Below are 24,963 nucleotides of genomic sequence, written 5' to 3'. Positions count from 1 at the left end.
TATCTGGAAATGCCTTGATTTATTGCTTTCTTTTGTTCTGTAACTATAAAAGCTTCAGGAACCTGCTACCATGTTACACAGGGTATTTGGAGTAACCTGAACCTGTGTTCCCAGGCCATGGTCATTCACATTTGGTTCCAGAGTAAACAACCCCCTTAGGCCCTTGGCTGAGGGCCATGCTTATGTACTGATACCCAGGCCACTCCCTCTGAGGGATTCTAACCAGCTAGTCCCACTGCCTGGGATTCTTCACTTAGACGGTCATGACACTACTAACTCTGATTCCTTCCATCTTCTCTCTCAAAAATCACTCCTCAGCCCACCCTATCCACCCCACAGCCCCAGCATCTCTCCTTGGCTACTACTATATAACTATGTTTTGTTCATGTTACAAGTTATTTTGTTTCAGTAAAGAACTTGCTTGTTTATTACTTGACAATTGTGCCTTTGCCTCACTGCAATCAGTTTCCAGGAGAACAGTAACTTTTCTTTTCCCTTGTTGTCTCCTCAGAGCTTGTCTCAAATTGACCAAGACAGGTCTGCACACACTTGCCGGGAGACTAAGAGGGGAGGGAGGCTCCACTGAGAAACAATGACAGTCTTGGCTGTTATACCCAGCCACCTCTGAACGTCTTTTAAAATCATATTTGCTAGAGAAGCCGACAAACTAAGGAAAGGGTTTCCCAGGAGTTAACACATGTTTCTGGGATGGGAAAACACTTATCCAATTAACTTTGTTTGGTACCAAATGGGATTAAATTTAAAGAATCCTGTAGACGCCGTAGACGCGTGCATGTTTCACCCTTTTCGTAATTGACTGAAGACACGTGAGAATTACCTGAGAACAGGTACCTCTTAGCCTGACTGTGCTTCATTTTACCCTGTTCATGGAGCAGTTTGACGGCAGCTTTAAATATTGTTTTGATTTCGTCTGATATTTCTTGCCACGGCCTCTCATTTTCAGGACCGGCAGGAGGCTGCATCTAGGAAAAGTTGAAAGTGGAAAGTTAGTCTCGAACTCACGAAAGATCAGCCAGGATTTAAGGGCAAGACTGGGTCCGCCGATGCTACGAGAGCTGGTCTCTCCAATGCCTCATTTCCTCTTCCTCCCTCCTCCCTAGTCCTGAAGTAAGAAATCATCCTCATGTTACATGTAAACTTTCCCTGGTCACATGAAGGCATGGGTTCTTATAACAAGGGACAGCCCAACTTCTGAGGCTCTCTGGTTTCTTGTCTTACCATATGGTTTCATCTGTATGAGCTCCTACTGTGGTGATATAGTCAAGAGGTCCCTTATCAGGAGCTGAGGAGATGGAGGTGCTCGCCTTGGACTTTCAAAGCCCAGTGTCTGCCTTGAACTTTCAAAGTCCCAAACTGTGAGCTAAAAGGAAATTCTTTTCCTTAGAAAGCAGCCAGGCTTTTATTTTACTATTTTGTGATAGTAACAGTAAATAGGACTAAGACAGGTTTTATTATTTTACCAAAGCTTTCCTTCTTGGGTTTTGATTTTAAATGTCATAACAATATAATCTTTATAATGTCCTCTGAAGAGGAGAGAAGAAACGTTAAGGGGGTGGGGAGTCTGTGTGCCACCATATGTCTTTAGTTTTTTTTTTTTTTTGCTTCTTTTTTTTTTTATAATCGGCTAAGAAAGTGGGAGGACTGTTTAACAAGAAAAAAATATTTATGTAGTCTCGAAACATTTAAAAGTCTCATTCACACATTTATTTCTTCAACAATAATTATGAATGATTTATGCATAAAAAGCTTTGGACATTTTGAGATTGATTTACATTTCCCTGGAGGACCGTAGACATAAATGGAAACAAAGTAAACAAACAATTAAATAGTCACAGAGGAGCAAGTGTCCCCAGAACACTGTGTCAAACAGCTCCTTGTGGTTTCACTGTCCATGCTCTCTACATTCACTCCTGTATATTCAACTCTGGGATGCTGTGAGTTAACTCTAATAGCCCCATCTAGGAAAGCACTGTTGTTATAGCTAAGTTAAGTAATGGCAGTGTGTATGTGAGGAAATCAGGGACTTTGACCTGATTTCTTCAGCACAAAGACCATATCAGAAAGACAAACACACAAGAATGAAGATAACCTATCACTCTTTTCCTCTTGAAGCTGTCTGGGTACCAGTTACATCCAGGATGCTCGCTTTGGAGGACAGATGGATATGAGTCTTCTTAAAATTCCCCTAAGCATTCAGAGGAACGAACAGACTCACTGTGCCCCTCTTTGTCCTTTGCTTAGTTTTAAAAGACAAATAATAGGTCTACTTAGAAGCCAAGGTGGACTGGAGGAGAGAGTGAGGCATAAAGCAGTTTACTCTATGATTCTACACAGGCTATGAGAACATGTACTCTTGGAACCGTTAAGGAAAACCATCAGAAATGTACTAAAAATGTGCTATCAAAAATGTACTATCAAAGGGTCCATAAACTAGTGAAGCATATTTTTAAAAGGATCCATGAAACAAACACACAAAGAACAATAAAAACCAAACACACACACAAACCTTTCATGAAAGAAAATACAACTGTTGAATTTGGAAATCAGTATGTTGATAGAGTAAAAACAGCTGAAGAAAATATCAATAAATTGGAATAAAAACCCGAGGTACTTTTCTGGAAAGCAGGAGGGAGAGAGGGGAGAAAATAACACTGTGAGGGAGAATTGAGATACTGAGACAGACTGAGACTGCCCTGTGGAAATCTGACTGAGGAACTGAAAGGGAAATATGAAGTGCTCTAGTGTGTGTCTTGTTGCTGTGATAAGCATCATGACCAGAAGCAGCTTAGGGCAGGAAAGGGCTTATTTGGCTTACGCTTCCAGGTTGCAATCCACCATCAAAGGAAGTTAAGGCAGAAGCTCAGGCAAGAACGGAAGCAGAAACCATGGAGGAATGCTGCCCCCTGGCTTATGCCCCCAGCTTTCTTACATAGCCTGGGTCCCTGGTCTAGGGTGGTCCACAGTGCATGGAACCCTCAAGTATCGGCTAGCAATTAAAACAATGCTCCACAGATATGCACCGACGCCAATTTGATGGAGGCATATCTTTCAATTGAGATTCCTTCTTTCCAGGCTATGTTAGGTTGGGTCAAGTTGACCATACCAACTAACCAGGATGAGAGGAAAGAGGGGAGTGAGCATTTGGTAAGATAATGGTGGAATCATTTTGAGAATTAATAGGGTATGTGAACTTGCAGATGATAGGCATGACATATGCCAACCAGAGCAATTTAAATCATGATGTTCTCCTATCTCCTGAGAGAGTTCGTAACTGATAGACTTCCATTAGTATAATTTATGATAGATAGACTCCAGAGGGAAGGAAAATTACCCTAGAGGGATAGTCAGAGAAGGCGGACTTACTGAGTTCTTGTTGCTTCTCGTTACCTCTAGCCTGGGTCTGAGGTAATACGCTGCTGGCACAGAGTTCTCATCTCGACAGTACCAATCTTCCAGTAACTTCGTCTCTAGTTTTGCCTCTACAGCAGCATCCAAAATCATCTCAAACTCTGAAGCTTCGACTTCCCCCGGGATTCGAATGTTCCCATATTTTTCACCTAAAAGTCCCTGTGTATCAACAAGAAAGTTCATTTTATACCCACAGCATAGGGACACTCAGGAAATATTAATAAGCAGCAAGACACATTGTTAGGTCGGTTTTTCTTCCTTATCATCATGGTGTATACTTGTTTCCACAAATACAATTAGATCAACTATAGTAAGTTACTTAATATACTGAAAAATTAGTTTGCATATTCTGTTAGATGACAAAGTCAAAAGTTTTATGGCAATTTCTTCAGTTTATATAACAAAACAAAAGCTGCTCTATGCTGATATTTGTTGGTGACAAAGAAACATGCGGAACCTTACAAAAGTTTCAAACACAGGAACTGTTGGAAAAAAAATTCCAACCCAGGAATTGCTCTGCCAGGAATGATGGCGTGACTCTCAGCCCCAGATCCACACCACCAGAGGGACCAGAAGGCAACATCACTGGGCACAGTGCTACTACTAGCCCCCCTATACAATTCAAATGTACACAGAAAGCGTTGCCCCTACTAAACTGGCAAAAATCCCCACAGACAGATAAGCGAAAAATCCTCTTAGTGCCACCCGAAGGCAAGAAATAACCATGCAGTGCAAAAGGACAGGTCAAGTAAGCCACGATTTCCTGGGCTCGAGGACTCGCCCATCAGACTTGAGAGCAGTCAAATCCGTGGATCAGTTTCTAGTGTTTGCTCTGAAGATAACATGCCTTAGAGTCACCCAGCATACTTGCTGAAATGGAGATTCCTAGTCCCTTCTCAGACATAAAACATTGCAGGAGAACATGGGGGAAGTTCAGGAATTTGGATTTTTTTTAAAAGCAAAACTAGAGTTTATTAAGAAAAGACTAATATGGAATTAAATTTAAGCACAGGTGATAAGCGTGGGAGAAAGACATGCAATGCATATCTTGGAGCAGGGCAGGCTTCTCAAGATAACCAGTCTAGAACTCACGTTTTCTTTCTTTCTTTTTTTTTATTAATTAAATTTTTTTATTTGTTTTACATTTTGACCACGGTTTCCCCTCCCTCCTCTCCTCCTGTTCCCTCCCCTGCCTCCCCTCTGCCTTCCCCATCCACTTCTCTGTTTCTGTTCAGAAAGGGGTAGGCCTCCCATGGGTGCCAACAAAGTATGACATATCAAGTTGAGGTAGGATTAAGCTCCTCCCTTTGTATTAAGGCTAGGAAAGGCAACCCAGTATGGGGAATAGGCTCCCAAAATCCAGCTCATGGGTTAGGGACAGACCCTGATCCCACTTCTAGGAGTCCTACAAATAGATCAAGCTACACAACTATCACACATATGTAGAGAGCCTAGGTCGGTCCCATGCAAGCTCCCTAACTGTCGATCCAGTGTCTTGTGAGCTGCTATGAGCCCAGATAAATTGTTTCTGTGGGTTCCCTTTTGAGGACCTTGACCCTCTTGGCTTGTATAATCTTTCCTTCCTCTCTTCAACAGGATTCCCAGAGCTCAGCCCAGTGCTTGGCTGTGAACTTCTGCATCTGCTTCCATCAGTTATTGGATGAAGGCTCTATGATAACAATTAGGATAGTCACCAATCTGATTACAGGAGATGGCCAGTTCAGGCACCCTCTCAACCATTGCTAGGAGTCTTAGCTGACCATTTTGGGATTAGGGAAAAACCTGGTGCCAGGGAAACTCCCAGGAATCCACAAGGATGACCCCAGCTAAGACTCCTACCAGAACTCAAATTTTCAAGTGAGTCTCAGTTTCAAGAAGCCGTGCTTGTGTGCACTGGGAGTATTAAAGGTCTCATGAATGATGTTTGGCAGGTACTGAAGGAGAGGAGCTGGGAACAGAGCGGATCATTACAAAAATCGAAATCTATTTAAAAATAATTGTTTCTTTGAGTGGAGCACCTGGCACCAAACAATATAGTTATTTGATCAATAGAGTAAGGCTAAATGCACCATAAAGATGACTAATGGAAAAATTTCCATATTCAGTTCAAATAATAAGCGTATATTGGGTGCCTACTACAGAGTGGTAACACAGAACTTTATAGAAGTAATAGCAGGCTGGATAGGTCTAAAATTACTTATTGGATTGTTCTGTCCTCGTCCCTTTCATCTATTGATTATTCCTTTAGGTGGAATGCTCATAAATCACAAGTTAGTTATTTTTTTCAGGACTCTAAGACAAGAGTCTACCATCGTTTTATCTTGTTATTTGAGAGACGGCAAAGAAAGAACTTTGCTGGTACATTTTTAAGGAAGACTTTTTGGATTCTTTGTATTTCTAGGTCTAATGTAACACACAAGTTGTTTGTAAAACACGGGTATTTATCCGGCATGGAGAGCTTTGGTGTAGAGTGCCAGCCTAACACAGTTACCACGTCTAATGTGATCAATAGGGCAGAGCAGGCAAGGAAAGCCACATCACATCCACGAGCTTTGTAGGAAGACTCCGGCAAAATGGAGTCCCAGTGAGACTCTTTTGTGATTAAGCAGCCATGGAAAATACCCACGAGTGACCTTGAGGTAGCTGTAGACACAATGAACAGAAGGCAGCTTCTCTACCTACTGGCTCCTTCCACCACCCATGTTCTGCATCCTTTTGGCTCCAAACACCAAGCTTGTTTTGTCTAGATAAACATTTGCTGAGGAACCGAGGGACTTCGTGTCATTTTGCATTTTTATTAGCAGTGAATGTGCCTGGAACCCGAAGCAGAAGAAATGCATAGGAAGAAAATAAATTTTAGTTTCTCGCTGCATTGTTTAAGCAGTCTGTCCGTATACATAGGAACAGGAACATGAGTTTTTCCTGCATGCAGAACACCATAAACACCTCCCTCTCCCACCCTATCAAATGTGGAATATATGTTGGTCCATTTTTAAACACTGAAGGTAACTTATGTAAGTTAGGTGGGGAGCAAGAATTTGGTGGCTCAAATACAATCTAGAAAAGTGTAAGAAAAATAAATTGAGCACTTTCAGGCATAGTTTTGGCACAAGCAATTCTAGTGTAAGAAATATATCATGATGCTTTGGCATTTGTCGGAGGTGGTGATTACAAAACACTGAAATATATCGGATGCCACTGGATTGTTTTCTACACAATGGCTCCTTTAAAAGTATTTTATTTTAATTTTATGTCCCCGAGTGTTTTGCTTGCATGCATGCATGTGCACCACATGTGTGCCTGATTCTTGTGGAGGCCAGAAGAGGCCTTGGATACCCTGTACATGAAATTATAGATGTGAGTCACCATGTGCAAGCTTGAACTGAACTTTGGTCCTCTAGAAGAGCAGCAAGTGCTCTTAATTGCTGAGCCATCTCTCCAGCCCCCTTACATGACTCATTTTATGCTATGCGAATCTCATCTCAGGTAACAAAGGAGAAAGAAATGGCCCCCGAAGACTGAGCTCTTCCTGACTATGAGCTTCAGGCCATAAAGATAAAGGCTTTCTTTTTCTTCCTTCCTTTCCTTCTGTACCTGGCGGTATGGACACATCTAAGCCACAGCTTTCAAAGGCTTAGAGATAACATTTTCTTTCCTCTCCATTGATTGATTTTTTTCTGTTCCGTTGGACAAATATTGATCTCCCTTCCCCCTGGCTCTGTATATATGATTCACTCTGTCTGGGCTTGAGCACGTTTGAGTATGGGCCTGGGTATGAGGGTATGTAGTTTTTACTGGAGCAGACAGTAGAGAGACTGAAGGATCCTTGAAGGGTTTGATGAACTATGTGTCTGGAAACAGACTCATTTTGGGGTTATGGGCTTCATTCTTCATAGGGAGGTAGCAGGTGCTCCCTGGGCTGCTGTTCATGAGCCATCACTCAGGAGAGTAGCAGGAATGAAGAAGAGAGGTATCTACCCTACCCTGACCCCTGTGCTGGCAAAAACACATACTCTGCAAATGCCCTATTCCCCGCCTCAATCACCACTGGTGAGACAAACCCCCTCCTTCATAAGCATCTCTTCTCCTTCTTAGGAGAAAAATTCCCACTTTCAATATGACTTTCCCTTCCAGGAGGTCTCATTAGCATTTGAGGCTGTAAGCTGGGGAGGGTTGCTGAAAAGGATCCCCAGGGTTCACAGGCCTCAAGTCGTTTACCCCAGACCACTTTTCTAGGAAGACATGGTGGCACCAGTGTTTGCACAGGGGACTTTACATTTAATAACCCCATTCTTCCTGTTCATCCAGCTTTAGGCATGCTCTCCCTTCTCTGAGTGACTTGATTTCCTTGTGTTTCCTTCCTCTGCTAGCCAGTGCCCTTCATGGGGTCACCCAGTGTGGTTTGTGCGCTGCACAGTCTATGAGGTCTATGGCCTTGGATTTGGTATTCTTTCAATCCAATATACGGTTGAGGGCTGGGACGATGTGGTTATGGCGAGTTCTCGGGCACACACAACTAATGTTTCTTGTTAGTGCTTCACTGTGGAACAACCAATTTTTTTTATTTTTTTATTTTTGAGACAAGGTTTCTCTGTGTAGTTTTGGTGCCTATCCAGCCTGGCCTTGAACTCACAGAGATCTGCCTGTCTCTGCCTTCCAAGTGCTGGGATTAAACCAAATCTTACCAGCAGCAGCTTCTTAATGTTCTGAGTGATGGGGAAATTGAAAAGCATCTACACAACAATTTAAATTTCTAATAAGAGATAAGGCTTAGAAGAAGTACAGCTTACTCAAACTTTTTAAAAGTGTCATAGGTTCCAAGAAGAAAAAGTAAGTGGATGGGTAATTCTGGGTGTCAGTTTCACTGAATCACAGGCAGCCGAGATACCTGGCTAAGCATTACTCCTGGGGGTGTCTGGACGGGTGTATCTGGACAAGGCTGACACTGGAATCGGTAGACTGGTGGACACAGATTGTCTTCTCCCAACTAGGTGTGCCTCACCTGGTACTTTGAGGAACTGAAGAGAACTGAATGGCAGAGACAGGAGAATTTGTTCTCCTGGTCTAACTCCTGAGCTGAGACACTGACTTTCTTTTGTCCTTGGGCTAGGTCCTATACCGTTGGTTCTCCTGGATCTCAGAACTTCAGATTTGGGCAAGAATCACACCACCCACTTTCCCAAGCTTCACAAAGCTCACACATGGCAGTTGTGAGTCTTTTCAGCTTTCATAATTACAAGACAAGGGCCAGTTCTTTATAGTAAACCACACACACACACACACACACACACACACACACACACTCTGTTCATTCTGTTTATCTGGAGAATTGTGACTAGCACAGGGGTCGTGGGAAAGTGGCAGTGAATTGGGAAGTAATGACAAGTGACTAAAATTAGTTACAAACTAAATCATGTCCACATTAAAGACAATCTAGATATAACCTTGTAAAAAGGCCAGATTGCCATCACCGTCTCAGTTACTTTTCTATTGCTGTGCCAAAACACCACGATTGAGGCAACCTGTAAGAGAAAACATTTAACTTGGGGCTTACAGTTCAAGAGAGAGTCCATGACCATCATGGCAGGGAGTGCAGCAGGCAGGCAGGGATAGCACTGGAGCAGAAGCTGAGAGCTTACATCTTTAGACACAATCACTAGGCAGAGAAAGCTAACTGCGAATGCTGTGGGATTTTGAAATCTCAAGGCCCACTCCCCATGACATACCTCTCCCAACAAGGCCACCTCTCTTAATCCTTCCTAAACAGTTCCACCAACTAGGGACCAAGTTTTCAAACGTGAGCCATTGGAAGTCACTTTCATTCCAACTACCACAGGCACCAATTGACAGAAGGATAACGTCTTGAAAGTTGTCCATATTTCTATTATTAGAGTTCTTTTCTTTTTTTTCAGATTTATTTTTAATTATGTGTATGCACGTATGTCTGCATGAGTGCATGTGCATATGAATACAGGTATCAGCAGAGGCCAGGGGTGTCAGATTTCCTGGAGCTGTGGTGAGCTGCTGGTCATGGTTGCTGGGAACCAAATTTGGGTTCTCTGCAAGGGCAGTGCAAGCTCTTAATAGCTGAACCATCTTTCCATATGCAGAAGTGTATTACATGTTCTTATTAGTATGACAAAATGCCTGAGAAAAGCCTTTTAAGGAAGGCAGGGTTTGTTTTGGCTCACAGTTTGAGGACATAGTCCGTCAGAGCAGGCACCGTGTGGTGGTGAGAATGGGTCTGACCATGGGGGCATTTGGTCACATTGTGCCCAGTCAGGAAGCAGGAAGAGTTGAATGCTGCTACTCAGTTTACTTTCTTCTGTAGCTAGAGTTTTCCTGCCTGGCCCACAGTCAGGACAAATCCCTCTCACCTGCCAGTCCCACAGCCGCTCAGACCCGACCAAGTAAACACAGAGACTTATATTGCTTACAAACTGTATGGCCGTGGCAGGCTTCTTGCTAACTGTTCTTACAGCTTAAATTAATCCATTTCCATTAATCTATACCTTGCCACATGGCTCGTGGCTTACTGGCATCTTCACATGCTGTTTCTCATCGTGGCGGCTGGCAGTGTCTCTCTGACTCAGCCTTCCACTTCCCAGCTTTATTCTCCTCCTTGTCCCGCCTACACTTCCTGCCTAGCCAATGGCCAATCAGTGTTTTATTTATTGACCAATCAGAGCAACACATTTGCCATACAGAACATCCCACAGCATTCTTCCTTCTCCCTTTCCATTCGGTTTAGAAGCCCAGTCCATGGGATGGGGACACCCACGTTCAGGCTGGGTCTTGCTTGGCTCCTCAGGAAAACCTCTTTGGAAACTCTCCTAGCCATGCCCAGAGGATTTGCTTCTAAATCCAGTCAGGATGGCAATGAAGATTAACTATGTAAGAATGGATAGTACTGGGTATGTTTAGTACATGAATGTACATACTTTTCATTTCAAAGTATTTCATCATCCAGATAACTGATAATTCATGATGGGCTTGATAGTTATAATGATGACATATTTGCTGTCACTGTCTACAGCAAAAAATTCATTTTTTTTTTTACAGTTTATACATAGTGAGCCTATGATTTCACATGCCACAATGTAATTCCCTGAAACAAGATAATAGAAACAAAGACATTCACTCACACATGCCATGAGTGATGCAGGCACAAAGCATACAATGAACAGGAAAGCGTCAACATAAGATGAAACATGCTAGGTAATTGTAGCCTGACGGGAGCGAAGTCAAAGACTAAGTGATTTGCTAACACATTTGGCAGAGTAGAATAATTAAATTGATGTTTCAGTAAAGATTCTTTGACAGCTAACAATTCTTAGCTTTCTCAGAATCACATGACAGTCTTTCTGGAAGCTGACATTCATCACCTAATTATGGTTATTAAATTTACATACTTCACCTCACTGTGGAACAACTTTTATCAGTAATTATTCTGCTGTGTCTTGTTTGTTGAAGGGTGCTTTTGTCTGGAAGGAAGCTTCATTCCTTGGAAAGTTCTAAAAACGGCTCTTGCTCTCAAGAGCATCAGAAGAAGGGTACTTAGTGGCCACAGGGTGGAAGAGCTGGCTAACAGAACCACGTGGGGTGGAGCCATCACCGAGTTCACAGTGCCACAGTACCGATCACAATCCTAACCTTAGCCATGGAGAACCGCAGGACAGGGGATGACTGAAATCCCAAAGTCTAGAGAAAGATAATCAAGGAAGTGGATATTATCGAGGAGCCAAGGTGTTTGAGAGGTCATGGGGAGAGCTCTTGGGACACATCAGAAGCAAAGTCTCTCTGTGGATTCAAGTGCACCCAGGAAGGAGTTAGGAATGTGGAAATGTCGGTCAGATGAGGAATCTGGCTAGAAAAGCAGTCTTGGAAGCCAGAAAATATTTATTCAATCAATATTTACTGAAGGTGCCATTTACCTTACAGGTGACCGATAGTTCTGGTTTTCTCAGGGTTCTCCTACTCTGAACACTGAAGTTTCAGGACCCTCTTCAGATCCTGGCACACCAGGGCAGGTGGCAATGCTAACGGAACTGCCATGATCCCTTTCCTTTCGCATATTACTACGTGTACAGACTGAGAGTCCAAAGTTGAGGCGGGGGATAAATGGCACGGATGCAGGGCTCAGAGCTAGCAATCTCTGTGGTAGTCACATAGAAAGAGTGGAGTGGTCTCGTAGAGGACATGAGAGAGAAAACTAATACCGGAAAAAAACTGAGGCCGAACGGTAATAAAGAAATAGAAAAATGGATCCGTGCTGTAAATAGACCATCGTGTAAGCAAAACAAAATTCCGATGAGCAGGAAAAATAATAATGGTCACCTCTCTTTGCAACCACAACACTGCAAATGAAAACATTGGCAAGACAGGATCATGGTGATGATTAAGTCAACCGAGGACACAATGAGAATACCTAGAGGTTTCCAGGCAACAGGAAGGGAGAGAGAGAGAGAGAGAGAGAGAGAGAGCGAGCGAGCTAATAGAAATGGGTATAGCCACATTGAGCATGTAGTTTGGCAGGCACTATACATTTCTACTTTTGGAAATTCATCTTACTGCTGGCGTACAGATTTGAGTCCAAGCATGTTAGACAATTTTTAGCTTATATCTTGGCTTTACTCTATGAGAGCTCTGATTTACTACTTGTTATAAATGAGAAAACTGGGAGGAAATTGCTCACTGTAATTACAGCCCTCAGAGTTTGTGGGACAGAATTTTGCAGTTTTCTAATTTCTGGGAAATGAAACAATAAAGAAAAAATAAAAAGGAAACAAAACAACAACAATAATAATAATTAAAAAAAAAACCCCAAAGAACAAAACAAATCAATGAAAAGATTTACTATGTCTCCATAGACCAGTTTGGTAATTCAATATCTTGTTGCATTTTCAGATGATTTTTAAAATTAAAAAAACAAACAAAAATTATTCTTGGAGGTGAGAACAGGGAGTCTATGATGGTTAGAGTCTCCCTCCCAGGCCACCCCCTCCATCCCCACATCCTCCTCAGTTTATTTATTTTGGGACAAAGTCTCACTATGTAGCCTTGGCTGACCTGAAGTTCACTCTGTAGACCAGGCTGGACTTGAATTCATAGAGATCCGCCTGCCTCTGCCTCCCGAGTGCTGGGATTAAAAGCATGAGCTACCATACCCAGCAGACATCAAAATTGAAGTCTTATACTATATCCTGGTTTCTAATTCCATACATATTATCATAGACTTCTTGCCCATGGAAGCTGGCTTCTCTAGCTGGAGAGGTTTCCTGTCCTAGTTCAGTTATGTGGCACATGTCTTCCCTATTCAGATTCCTGGCACATCTGGCCCACAGCAGGCTCTGGCTTCTCATCCTGCTGCCTTAAAGGGTCAGCGCTGTTCATCATTTGTAAGGATTCTTTCAACAGGTCTGTGTGTATGGGTGCTGTGGGGGCCCATCTCACTGCTTTGAAAGCTGAACAGAAAGTTGGATTGACCAAGCACGACACTGGTCCACAGATCTTAGAGCAATTTTCTTCTTTGCAGTTAGGTATGGATCATATAGGCCCAGAGGGAAAGGTTTTTCTGTGCTTTTCCTGGCACAGGGAAAATTGGCTTATTGAGTATTCACTGTCTTTAACAATGACAGCAGTGTTACTAAAAGGTATTCTTAACTACATCTAGGGCTCCCGAAGTTCTGCTGCAATTGACAAGTGTTCCCTTTAGCATAAGCCTAATTTCAACTGGAATTTCACATTTATGAGTTCTGGATGTTGAATATTTTCTGCCTATTTATAAAGTAGCAACCCATTTCTCTGCTGTTCTCGACTTGCCCCACGAGGAGGCTATGAACTATGGACACACCATTAACTTACTTGATCCTTATAACAGTGCTGTGATTTGCCGCTCACACATCGGACTGAGATCTCTAAGGATCAGCAGCATAGCTGAGAACCCGCAGGTAGTGAAGCATGGAGCTAGTTGCAGAACCAGATCTCTGTCATTCTCAAGTCTGAGCTCTTCCAGACCAGCCTTTCTCTAGGGAGCTCTCTAGATGATGGATCACTTTATGCACTCTGGGAACACCTAAAATGAATTTCTATTTAGAAATGCCAACCTTTTTTTTTTTTTTTTAATGCTGACCCTTGTGTACCGTCTCTTAAGCAGAAGACATTGGGTATAGTTCATCTCTCACAAACAAGGTGGTGCCTTCAGGCGTTAAAGCAAAAGCTCTCTGCAGTGTGAGCTTAGGCAAGCTGCTTAACCACTCTGTCCTCCAGAGCCCTCATCTGCAATGGGCTGATGGCAACAGAGCCCGGCGGAGGGTCCTAACGTGGATCGGCAGATTCAACAAACAAGAGACTCAGGATGGAGACCAGACCGACGCACAAATGCTGTAGGACCTGGCTCTTTTTTTTTTTTTTTAAATTATGGATGACTTAGTCAATAATTTATTACCGCATAATATGTTGATCCAATTCTTTTGTACATTGTTTTTGTCCTATAAATGTCAAGCTGCGAGCTGTCACCCTCCCCTCTGTCATTGTGTTCACGTTAGATGTCTTCCGTTACAAGATCAAACAGGGGACAAGAACCTCCACATACCAGCGTTGTAGAGTTGGAGGGTAAACGTGAATGACACCTGTAAGGTGAGATCCGTGGCTTTAATATAGTTACCTTTAGGGTATCGAAGTAATTTATCTTTATTTATTCTCTCTCTCTCTCTCTCTCTCTCTCTCTCTCTCTCTCTCTCTCTCTCTCTCTCTCCCTTTCCCTCTCTCTCTCTATTTTATTTTATTTTTGAGACAGGGTTTCTCGGTGTAGCTTTGGAACCTGTCCTGGAACTCTCTTTGTAGACCATGCTGGCCTCAAATTCTCAGAGATCCACCTGCCTCTGCCTTCTGAGTGCTGGGATTAAAGGCGAGCACCACCACCGCCCAGCTGTTTTATTTTGTATATGGATTCTGAGGATTTGAACTCAGGTCTTCATGGTTGTACATATACGTATGGGTAATAATGAGCTGACTCAGCATGCTGTATTTACGTATTTATTTATTTATATGTATAGATAAAAACAATGGTTAAAGAAGAGGAGGCTACAGATTTGTGAGGGAATCGGGGATGGGGAAAGGGAAGGAGGAGAGGGAGGGTGAAAATGATGTAATTACATTTTACACTTGATCTTAGCCAAAAGGCCGAGAAGCGATTTGTAATTACATTTTAATGGAATAAAAAAGAGTCTGGTGGCAATCCACTAGGCTAGAATGATTTCTTGATCCGCTATTAGACTGCAAAACGAACTGGCCTCTGCTGGATAAAAAGGATTTCATGTTCAAAGAGATCTACAGTCACTCCCCTAAGATTGCTTCTCCCTTACAGTTCTGTTTGCTGCAGGCAAGTGCCCCTCTGCTCCCAGCCACACGGTGAATTGCACTGGGAAGGAGTGATGGGATCAAAGAACAGGCTCATGGAGGTAGAGAGCCGGCTGATTTGAGCGAGAGGCCCCAGCAAGGCTTCCCCCTGTGAGCAGGATGTCACACATTTATTCGTGAATAATTATAGTTACCCATGGGGATGCAGGTGTGGGTGGGAAAGAAGAGAGGAAAGACAAGCAGCCAAGAGAGACAAAGAACATTCTGGAGTCACTGAAGTTTCACGCTGTCTGTGGGGAAATGAACTCCCCTGAAGGAAGGATGGAAGGAAGGATGGGGAAAGAAGTAAAACTTGAAGTGGCCTCATGAGATGAGAAGTATTGGTGAAATTATTAAGGCCACTCCACGTAGTTAAAAGGGAGGTTTATTTTGTGGGGTAGCTTATAAGTGAAGGGATAGGTAACAGGGTCTCGGAAAGGTGTAGCGCAGTCCGGTGGTGTTCTCTGGAGAACTCTGCTCGGTCTACCTCCAGTGTCTAGGGTCCAGGAACCAAGAGAGCTGGCACATCTGGATCTGGGGTCTTCAGGGTCCTCTCTCGGCCCCGCCTTGTAGGCGTGACAGTTACTGAAGCCTCAGTGGGGGTTGGAACTTCCAGATCAAAGTTGAAATGGCTACCCACTACAGAGAAGTATTTAAATGGGCCCGCTGGGGTGGGCTTGGGGATGGAGACGGACCTGTTAGGTGAAAGTCAGTAGCCTAGCAAAACTTCAGAGAAGCAGGAGGTGCCTTTGACAGGCAGCAAGAAGCATGGCAAGATGACACTGGACTTTGTATTTTTCTCAGCAAATCAGCGCTGCTCAAGGCCAAGGCGGTATCTTTGTGAGTGTCTATGCTTTCCCAAACACTAAGACTGTCAGCAAACTAAGTGAAGGTGAAGGGATTTCCTCAAGTGGGGATGACAGCCACTTCTTTCATTCCTCAATAAAGAGGGAAAGCATCCCGGTGTGTTTGACTACGGTTTGCCTCCACGAACACTCATCCTGAATGAGGGTTCCCAATGTAACGGCACTGAGAGGTGGAGGGGCCTCTAAAAGGTGCCTGGGTTCTGAGGGCAACCACTTCCGAAAGGTGTAATGCCCATCTTTTGATGATGATGTACTCCTTCAGGCTTCTGTCCTAGAAGGCTCATGGTCCCACTTTTAAGCATAGCTATAGGAAACAGAACAACAGCAAAAATAAAGTAATAATAATAATAAAAAATTAAAGCTATTGTTCTTTAGGGAAGGGCATACTTTTTCTAATTTCCATTTCAAGAAATGCAAACTGACTGAGATTAACTGCGTGCACAGCCCACTGTGTTTATGATGCGTTAATAGTCACAAAGAAAAACACTCCGTGAGGGCTTCTTTGAAATGCCCATTTGTCAAAAGGGAGCACACAGGGAAATCAGTTGAAGTGTTTGAGCATTCTCAGCTAGCTTTCTAAACCTTGGCAAGCATCAGGAATGTTCATTGAAAAAAAAAAAAGGTCCTTCCTAGTGAATTGATGATGATGGAGAACTCTTTTCCATTTGAGGGAGGAAACAAATGCCACCACTCCAATTTTCTGACTATGGATGGGCAATTCAATTCCTTCCCGCTGTGTTCTGGTTAAGAGCCAAAGGAAAGTGGAAAAATCTGTGCTGAATGAACCCGATGCCCCAAAGCACAACCCAGAAAGGTGATTTCTCTCTGTTTCCCACTGAAAGGACTGGCAGGGAAATTGAATTGTTAGTGTTGGGCTTCTTCACTGAGTAAGATGTATAGGACAGAGAGCAACATGTCTGGAGACAAATGCTGGCAGTGTTAGAATAGATGGGAAGCAGACCAATAAAAGCTTCATGAGAAGCAATTTGCCTCTATGTGTCTATTTAGATTCCATTTCCAAAGCTTCAAGCTTTGAGATGGTTGAGGGTATTGATTCTAGCACCATGCTTAGTTTCAGTGACCCACTACATGCTGATCTGGAAGGGACTGAAGAGTGGTGTCCTGAAGCTAGAGAGAGGCAACCCTGGAGCAGGCATGCTCAAAGTAGCTCCTGCCTCCGCATCTCTGGCAGAGCTGTTCCCAGGGCATTGGATTCTATAGCTTGAGGGTTGATCCAGGGCCTCTAAGAGGGATGCATGGATCACCTTGGGAAGGGGAAACAGATGAGATCTCCATAAGTAAACTGGGGATGAGGTAGGGCAATAGAGAGGAGAAGATGGGGAATGAGAACATGAGGGAACAGGATGGTCGAGCTGGGGGAGGGATGGAGAGGGAGAGCAATGAAAGAGATATCTTGATAGAGGGAGACACTATGGGATAAAGGAGAAGCCTTGTGCTAGGAAAATTCCCAGGAATCCACAAGGATGACCCCAGATTAGATTACTAGCAATAGTGGAGAGGGTGCCTGAACTGACCTACCTTGGTAATCGGATTGGTGAATACCCTAACTGTCATCATAGAGCCTTCATCCAGTAACTGATGGAAGCAGATGCAGAGATCCACAGCCAAGCATCAGGCGGAGCTCCGAGAGTCCAGTTGAAGAGAGGGAAAAGGGATTATATGAGCAAGGGGAGTCAAGATCATGATGGGGAAATCTACAGAGACAACTGAACCCAGTTCATAGGAACTCATGAACTTTAGACCGACAGCTGTGGAACCTGCATAGGATTGGACTAGGCCCTCTGCATACGGGAGACAGTTGTGTAGCTTGGTCTCTTTGAGGGGCCCCTGGCAGTGGGATCAGGATCCATCCCTGGTGCATGAGCTGGCTTTCTGGAGCCCATTACCTATGGTCAGAAGTCCTGCTCACCCTTGATGGAGCGGGGAGGGGCTTGATCCTGCTTCAACTGAATGTACCAGGCTTTTCTGACTCACCATGGGAGGACTTACCCTTTTGGAGGAGGGGGTGAGGAATGGGTCGGGGAGCAGGGAGAGGGAGCTGAAGGGGAGTAGGAGTAGGAAGAGAGGGAAATCTGTATTGGTATATAAAACGAATAAAAAAATTTTAAATAATAATAAAAAACACAACAACTCTCGGCTCCAGTCTGAGCACATTCCTCGAATGTATCTGAGATAGTCATTCACCTTTGGCATCTTGTAGTTTAGCCAGGAAGCTTTTGTCTGTTTTAATGTCAGCTAATCAGTCAAAAACACTAAAAACTGAAAAAAATCTAGAAGTACAGGCAATGAAGATAAGGTAGCTTCCCAGACAGGCTGTTCTTTCGGGAGGGTGACGTGTCATGGTAAAGAACATGGGCTTTGAAACCAAATTGCTAGGAACCGAAGCTTGTCCGCAGTGGCTGGGTGGCCCTGGCTGAGCTCCAGCCTCTCCTGGTGCCAGATCTTCCCAGCAGCGGCGTCAGTACCTCACCAGTCTCTCAAGGCTAATGAGGATTACTAAGTACTTTGAATGGAGTGCTCTGAACAATGCCTGGCTCATAGCAAACATTTAGTAAATGTGAACTACTTTAATTAGACACAGTGGTGATGAAATTGTGCCATTCCCTCAGTTATGGAATTACAGTTAGGAGTGCTTCTATCACGGGCTGTCCTTATGGGTAAGGGGAGTTTACCCATAAGGTAAACGTCTATCTTCAGTTTGGGATGAATTGGGAAGACAGGCTTTCACCAGATGGATGCTGGCGATGAGGTCCTTCTAGGACCACAGCGTGGCCGATGTGCAACACAGAAGGAATGGAAAAGAAAGATACAGTACGGCGATGAGGCAGAGACTGTTCCCACGGTAACTGGTTGCTAGGGACAAACATTTGGCAAAGCATGCTGGAGAATCACAATTTCTGTGAACAACAGTTAATGAAAATACTCTGTGCTTACAGTGAGCCTCAGACAGTGTGAGCGACGGCGGATGTTGGGGAATTGGTAATAAGGGCTCTGACGTCACTTTCTCTAGCTCTAGCTACTTGACTCTTGCTCCCACTCTATAGGTCTGGGTGACGCCAGAGGAAATCGGGGCTGAGCGTGATAGATTTAATTTCCAATTGGGGGAGGGCACCTTGGAGACTCCTTTCACAATCAGACGGACAGTGCATGTGGCTGTATTTAAAGTCTCCTCATTCCTGTGTGTTGTCCCCCACTGTGGCAGCTCTGATTTACTTATCAAGTCCTGAGGAACACACCAGGTACTGATAAATGGATGTTGTCCATGATGGATGGAATCCGCTGCCTGAGGTAAATACCAGTGCCCACACTGAGCAAAACCAGTCTTTGGAAGGGCTCACGTGAAATGCTGATAGGGCTGCGATCCTCAAGGTTCCCCTGAGAAACAAATGGGAAGTGTACATTCATGTATTTAAAAATGTTTTTTTAAAAAAATTGGCTAACCCGATTGTGGGATTTGGGGGACAGCAAAACCAGAGGGTGGGTGGGCGGGCTGGAGCTCCAGGGGGTAAGAGCTGGCTTGCTCAGGAGGTATTTGAAGGCAGGTCCTCACATCCTTGGGGGCCTCAGCTTTTTGTCTTCCAAGGCCCCAGCTGATGCATGAGGCTCAAGTTACGGAGGGCAATTTGTGGAACTTAAGGTCTATTGACTTAAATGCTTCCCATACTTAAACAATACCTTCGTAATGATGGCTGGGCTACTGTTTGAACAAATATTTCGGTACTTTGTTCAGTACATTAGAAAAAAAAAGAAAGAAAAAAGAAACTAAATCAACGTCTTGTGCTTGCTATGACCTGGCCAGTGTGACACATAAAACTAAACACTACAAGGTCTCTGTGATATATCAGGATTGTTGCTGGGACCCACAGCAAGGGAAATTGGATCTTGGGACATGATGCAGCCGCTGCCCTGAATGATAACGCCGTCATCTCTATCCTTTCCCATCCATCCAGCTTAATAGGAGATGAGACATTCTAAAGGGACTTTGGCTAGGGTGGGGAGCTTATGTGGGTACCCAGAGAAGTCCCTTCACCTTTTTCCTTTCCCAAATGGAATGCCTCCCCCCCACCCATGCCCAACTTCAACTCAATCACAGGAGAGACTTCATGTGGAGACTAAGGGGGAGGTTTCATTACCTGATGAGCTAAAGAAATTCCCAGAATCCTCTCAAATGAATGCAGCGGTGGGTGTGGGTGAGGTGGAGGCGGTGGGGAGTGGAGGTGGGGTGGGGTGGTGAAACAGATGTAACCCCAGGAGCTCTGGAAGGTTGTGTGACTCTAGAGACCTTGTGAAGGCGGTGGCCTGGGGACAGCTCTGTCCTGGACAGGCCTGGAAACCACAACATACTCAGTGGCCGGCGATTTCTGACTGGCAATTACATGGTAAGGGACATGGGAAGTGTGAGCTTCTCATGGGCGTAAGTATTCAGTATTCAGACAAATTGCTCCAACAAGCAGCCCATCTCCAGGCAGCTTTTTTTTTTTTTTTAAGCTTGAGGACAATTTTATTACAGTTTAAAAGAAAAATCCCAGGGCAGACAAGCTATAAATCTTGACAGCTGTCCAGAGAAGGGGGATGATCAAGTCATTTGAGTTAAGCAGGAATGGAGGTCAGCCACACAGTAGACAAGCAGCCACATGGTGGGCAGGGGAACCTTAAGAAAAAGACTAAAAAACCCCAAGTAGCAGGGGAAGCATGCGTAGGGCCAGGAACAGCTCCTAGGGTCCCACACGTGCTGGGCAAGTGCCGTACCTCAGATCTCTAGTTATAGTCCTCCATTTCCAGCCGTCTGCAGGGTGCCCACTGCTGCCGGAGTCAGGGATTCTACCAGTCAATAGACATGAGATGAACAACAGGGTAGAAGAGAGGAACTGGGGCAGAAGTTCCAGTTAAGACACCAGAGAACATTGCTTGTGTCCGAATGGAGAATCCGATAGAGGGCTCTTCACAATCAGCTCCAGGGAAGAGCCGTTATTTGTCAGCAGACAGGATGAGTACAAGATGGCGGGCGGTTGGCTTAGGCTCTTCAGTGTCTGGTCTGTTCCCTCCATTCCCCTCTCTGGTCTGAAGGATGCAGAAGCAAGGAGGACCAGCAGCTAGGAGCAGGTGAAGGAAGACCACGGGGGCTAGCTAGCATAAGAATTGTCCAGGCCCCTTCACTAGGGCAGATCTGAGAGCCTGAACCCATGAGAGGTAGACTGGATGGGGGGGTGACGGCTTGGGCTTTCTGATACTTAGGAGTAGGTGATGACAGGATTTCCCTGTGAGAGATGCCAGGGTGGGGCAGAAGGAACCCAGCAAAGTATGTTGACAGGTAATGATGCAAACCCACCCCCCTTCCTCACATGTCCGATGCCGAGCTACCATCTTCAGTGTGCCAGCTAAGCAAATTTAAGAAGAGAGAGCATCCTTTGAATCCCATATGTGCAGCCACCAACCTGATGGGCATGCACAAACTCTATCTCTGTCCACAAAGTCCAGGAGGAGGAGGAGGGGTCTGGCGAGAATTAAAGTAAAGGCTTCGCTGGAGGAACACAAGCCACTCTGTGTAATAGTGTTCCGAGGAAATGAGCGCATGAAGGCAGAGAGAACACTCCCAGATCCATACTTACTATTGTCTTGTTCCGGCATTATCTTTCAGGTAAGTGAAGGAGAAAAGTGAATTTGTGATGATTGCAGAACACTTAATATCAGCGCTCTGACTAGTATAGAGCCTTGCTATTAAGTGAAGTGGGAGAATCTCCCCCTCTCATCGTATCCTAATCTGCATGGACCACCCTGGGAAGGGGAAATAGATGAGATCTCCATGAGTAAACTGGGGATGAGGGGTGGACAATGGAGGGTAGGGCATAGGGGATGAGAACACAAGGGAATGGGATGGTTGACTTGGAACAAGAAGGGAGAGGGAAAGCAATGAAAGAGATACCATGATAGAGAGAGACATCATAGGGATAGAGAGAAATCTGGTGCTAGGGAAGTTGCCAGGAATCCCTAAAGATGACCCCAGCCTGGGCTACTAGCAATAGTGGAGAGGGTGCCTGAACTGAACTGGCTTACCCCAGAGATCAGACTGGAGAACACCCTAACTGTCATCACAGAACTTTTCTCCAATGACTGATGGAAGCAGATGCAGAGATCCACAGCCAATCACTAGACAGAGCTCCAGGAGTCCAGTAGGAGAGAGAGAAGAGGGATTCTATGAACAAGTGCATCAGGATCATGATGGGGAAACCTGCAGAGACGACCAAACCAAACTAGAGGGAACTCATGAAAATTGGAAAAATGGCCGTGGAGCCTGCATGGGGCTGGACTAGGCCCTTTGTATGGCAAGACAGTTGTGTAGCTTGATTTGGTGGTAGAATCAGAATTCATCTTTGGTGCATGAGCGGGCCTTTTGGAGCCCACTGCCTATGATGGGACACCTCTGGCAGCCTTGAGGCAGGCAGAAAGGCTTGGACTTGCCTCTACTGAATGAGCCTCCCCATGGGAGACCTTGCTTTCCTGTGGGTAGGAGTGAGGGGTGGGTTGGGAAGGGAAGGCTGAGGGGGTGGGAGGAGGGAAGAGGGGAATCTTTGATTGGTGTGTAAAATGAATAAAAAAAGAAACCCCCCCCAAAAAAGAAAGAAAATAATGTGTTGAATAATCTTTGCATCTCTGAAATACAGTGAAGGAGCCTTTCTTAGCTGTGGGAAGACCCTGAGCAGAAAGAAAGGAGAAACTGTGGGGATGAGGGGACCAAGCTGGGTGAGGTCTCCACCACTCGGGTTCCTCATTTCTCAATGAGAAGGACAGTGTATGTTGAGTGTTTTGGGGGCTCTGTCAGTCTATCATAAGATCTTGTGGCAGGAACCGTGCACACGGCTCACTCATTTGTAGGCTTTCACCAAATATGACTTTGCCTTTCTTCTACCCACTAAAATACTTCCCCAGCAATCTCATTTTCATCACAAAAGGTTTTCACTCTAATGTAAATGAGATGATTGTCAACTGTATTTTAAGCCTTTATTAATATCTAAACCCTTTCATTTCTGTCCACTCAAAATTCATCTTCCTAACCCAAAATACATACACTGCTCCAGTACGTGCAGATTATCCCACCAGCAGCTGGCCACCTCTTTACCGACAATCTGCCATGGTTAGTTTTTTATTTTTTTAAGTATTTTTTATTTTTTGAGAGTATAATATAATTACACCATTTCTTGCCTTCTTCTCCTCCCTCCAAACTTTCCCATATACCCCTTCTTGCTCTTTTTCATATTCATGTTTGGTTTAATAGTCAACTCAACAGAATCTAGAATGATATGGAAAGGGAGTCCCAGGAAAGAACAGTCTAGATTAGGATGGTCTATGCACAAGTCTGTAGGGGGTTGACTTGATTACATTACATCATTAAGATGGGAAGGTCTGCCCACTGTGGATAGTGCAATTTCCTAGGAGTGAGTCCTGGACTGTCTGGAAAAAGGAGAAAGTGCATGAATTCATGCTCGTTGTGTTCTTGACTGTGGATGTGACTAGTTCCTTCAGGTTCCTGCTGCCTAGACGTCTCTTCAGTGACGGACTGTATCTAACCTGGAATGAGAGGTGAAAATACACCCTCTCTCCTGTAAGTTGCTTCTGCATTTTTTTTTTTTTTTTTTTTTAAATCATAGAGTAACAGAATGAAGCTGTAGTGCAGCCCCCACCTGTCTCATCTCTAGAGGGAAGCCTGAAAACAATGAGAGAGCCAACCTCTAATGCACGGCCTTTTCATGTGCGCACATGCCTACCATAAAGTTGAATTTGTAAATGGGGCACAACAAGGGAACAGCAATCAGATAAGACAGTTATAACAACGCACATCAAAGGTACATGAATGTGGCCTCTTTCTCCAAAGGACCAGGATGGTGGTCAACCACCGCTGGTGGTTGACTGCAGGTGAGCCAATCCCCTTGAAAGCAGAACTGTGGTTAAGTGGGGTTACTGTGTATTCTTGCTGCTCTGGGTTTTGTCCCTCTCCATGTGAAACTCCACGCGTTTCCCTCCTAGAGCACTGCAGAGTTCTTCAGCATGGATACTATGTCACTTAATCAACCTGTTTTTAGGCTGTGGGATTTTGGCGGGTAGTTAGAATCGCTTTCCCCGTTACTAGCAAGCAACAACTCACAGGGCACGGTTTGTGATTAAATAAGTGACAACGGTTAATACGATCTCATTGTACTTGGAGGTGGAATAGTAAACACCTCCAAACTATACACCGAGAAGAGAAACAACAGAACAGCGATACTGGCCCAGAATCTGATTCTAACTAACTGCAAATGGAAACCGGTCCTCTAAGTTCCGGGCAACTCTTTGACTCAAATACTAAAAAGGACAATTTATCACTGGCCCGGAGATTAGGCAGTCACCGCACAACCACCATTTCCCCTTCCTTCCTTGCCAGAAGTGCCTCACAACTAATGAGGTGACCCATGTATGGAACCTAGATATGTACCGACGGGATTTGAAATGGTCTTGAAGTCATTCATGAAGATTCTCTACTGACAACCGGTCAGATTTCTAGTGAGCGATTGATGAAGCTGAGTTTGGCCATCACCTCTAAAGTCTTTTCTGGTTCTAAGTGTTGGTGGCTGTGGGCCTTAGTGACACAGAGCATCGTCTGAGCAGGCTCTAAGACAATGACCCCGGTGACACCTCTGGTCCAACAAGCCAGAATCTCTGGAAGAGGGGAGAAGCAGCTCAGGGACTTCTGATGCTCTGCTCAGATGAAGCCCAGTGCCCATGATGGCTTACTGCACACCACGCTTCTCAGAACAGAGGGGCTGTGAGTGTTTTAATGTCGACCCACTCAGAACAGACCTTACACCACTTCCAATGCACTCACACCTGCATTTAGTTTAATATTTCAGTAAAATCAGCTCATGGAATCTGTCTGTCTTTTTCAATCCCTCCTTCCTTCTTCTTTTTCTATCTCCCTCTAACACCCCCCACATTTAAATTCATGACCCACAAGATTGAAAAGCATTTCTTAGCCACAGGTTTATGTTCTGCTCTTTGGCCACAAGATGGTGCTCTCACATTTGAAAAATGAAAGTGCAAATTTAGGTTTTGAACTCAGTAAAACTTAACATGCGTCTGATTTAGTGTTAATTTTACGCCCAGACAAAGAGTCATTTATGTTACAAGAAAAAGGGCATGGCCTTTGGAAAGGAGAGAATTTCAGTAACAGTAGTAGTGAGCCCCTGTCCAGGTCGGTTCTCCTTTGACTCCAACA

General features: G+C 44.4%; 1 protein-coding gene across 3 annotated transcripts in view; it reads right to left on the bottom strand.

Moving 5' to 3' along the window:
* The window catches only part of Nwd2 (NACHT and WD repeat domain containing 2), a 161,164-nt gene that overhangs the window by 14,536 nt on the left and 121,665 nt on the right, over positions 1-24,963 (bottom strand). For all 3 annotated transcript variants that reach the window (XM_052734969.1, XM_052734972.1, XM_052734970.1), the window contains 2 exons: positions 3,385-3,588; positions 839-983 (listed from right to left, as the gene is read on the bottom strand). In XM_052734969.1, coding sequence (XP_052590929.1) covers positions 839-983; positions 3,385-3,588 — 349 coding nt within the window. The remainder of the gene's footprint in view (positions 1-838; positions 984-3,384; positions 3,589-24,963) is intronic.

The sequence above is a fragment of the Peromyscus californicus genome, unplaced genomic scaffold, assembly GCF_007827085.1.
Source record: "Peromyscus californicus insignis strain IS unplaced genomic scaffold, ASM782708v3 Scaffold_13__1_contigs__length_99412109, whole genome shotgun sequence".
Taxonomy (NCBI): Eukaryota; Metazoa; Chordata; class Mammalia; order Rodentia; family Cricetidae; genus Peromyscus; species Peromyscus californicus.
Note: the sequence above shows the minus strand (reverse complement) of the source record. Positions and strands in the feature narration are given on the sequence as shown.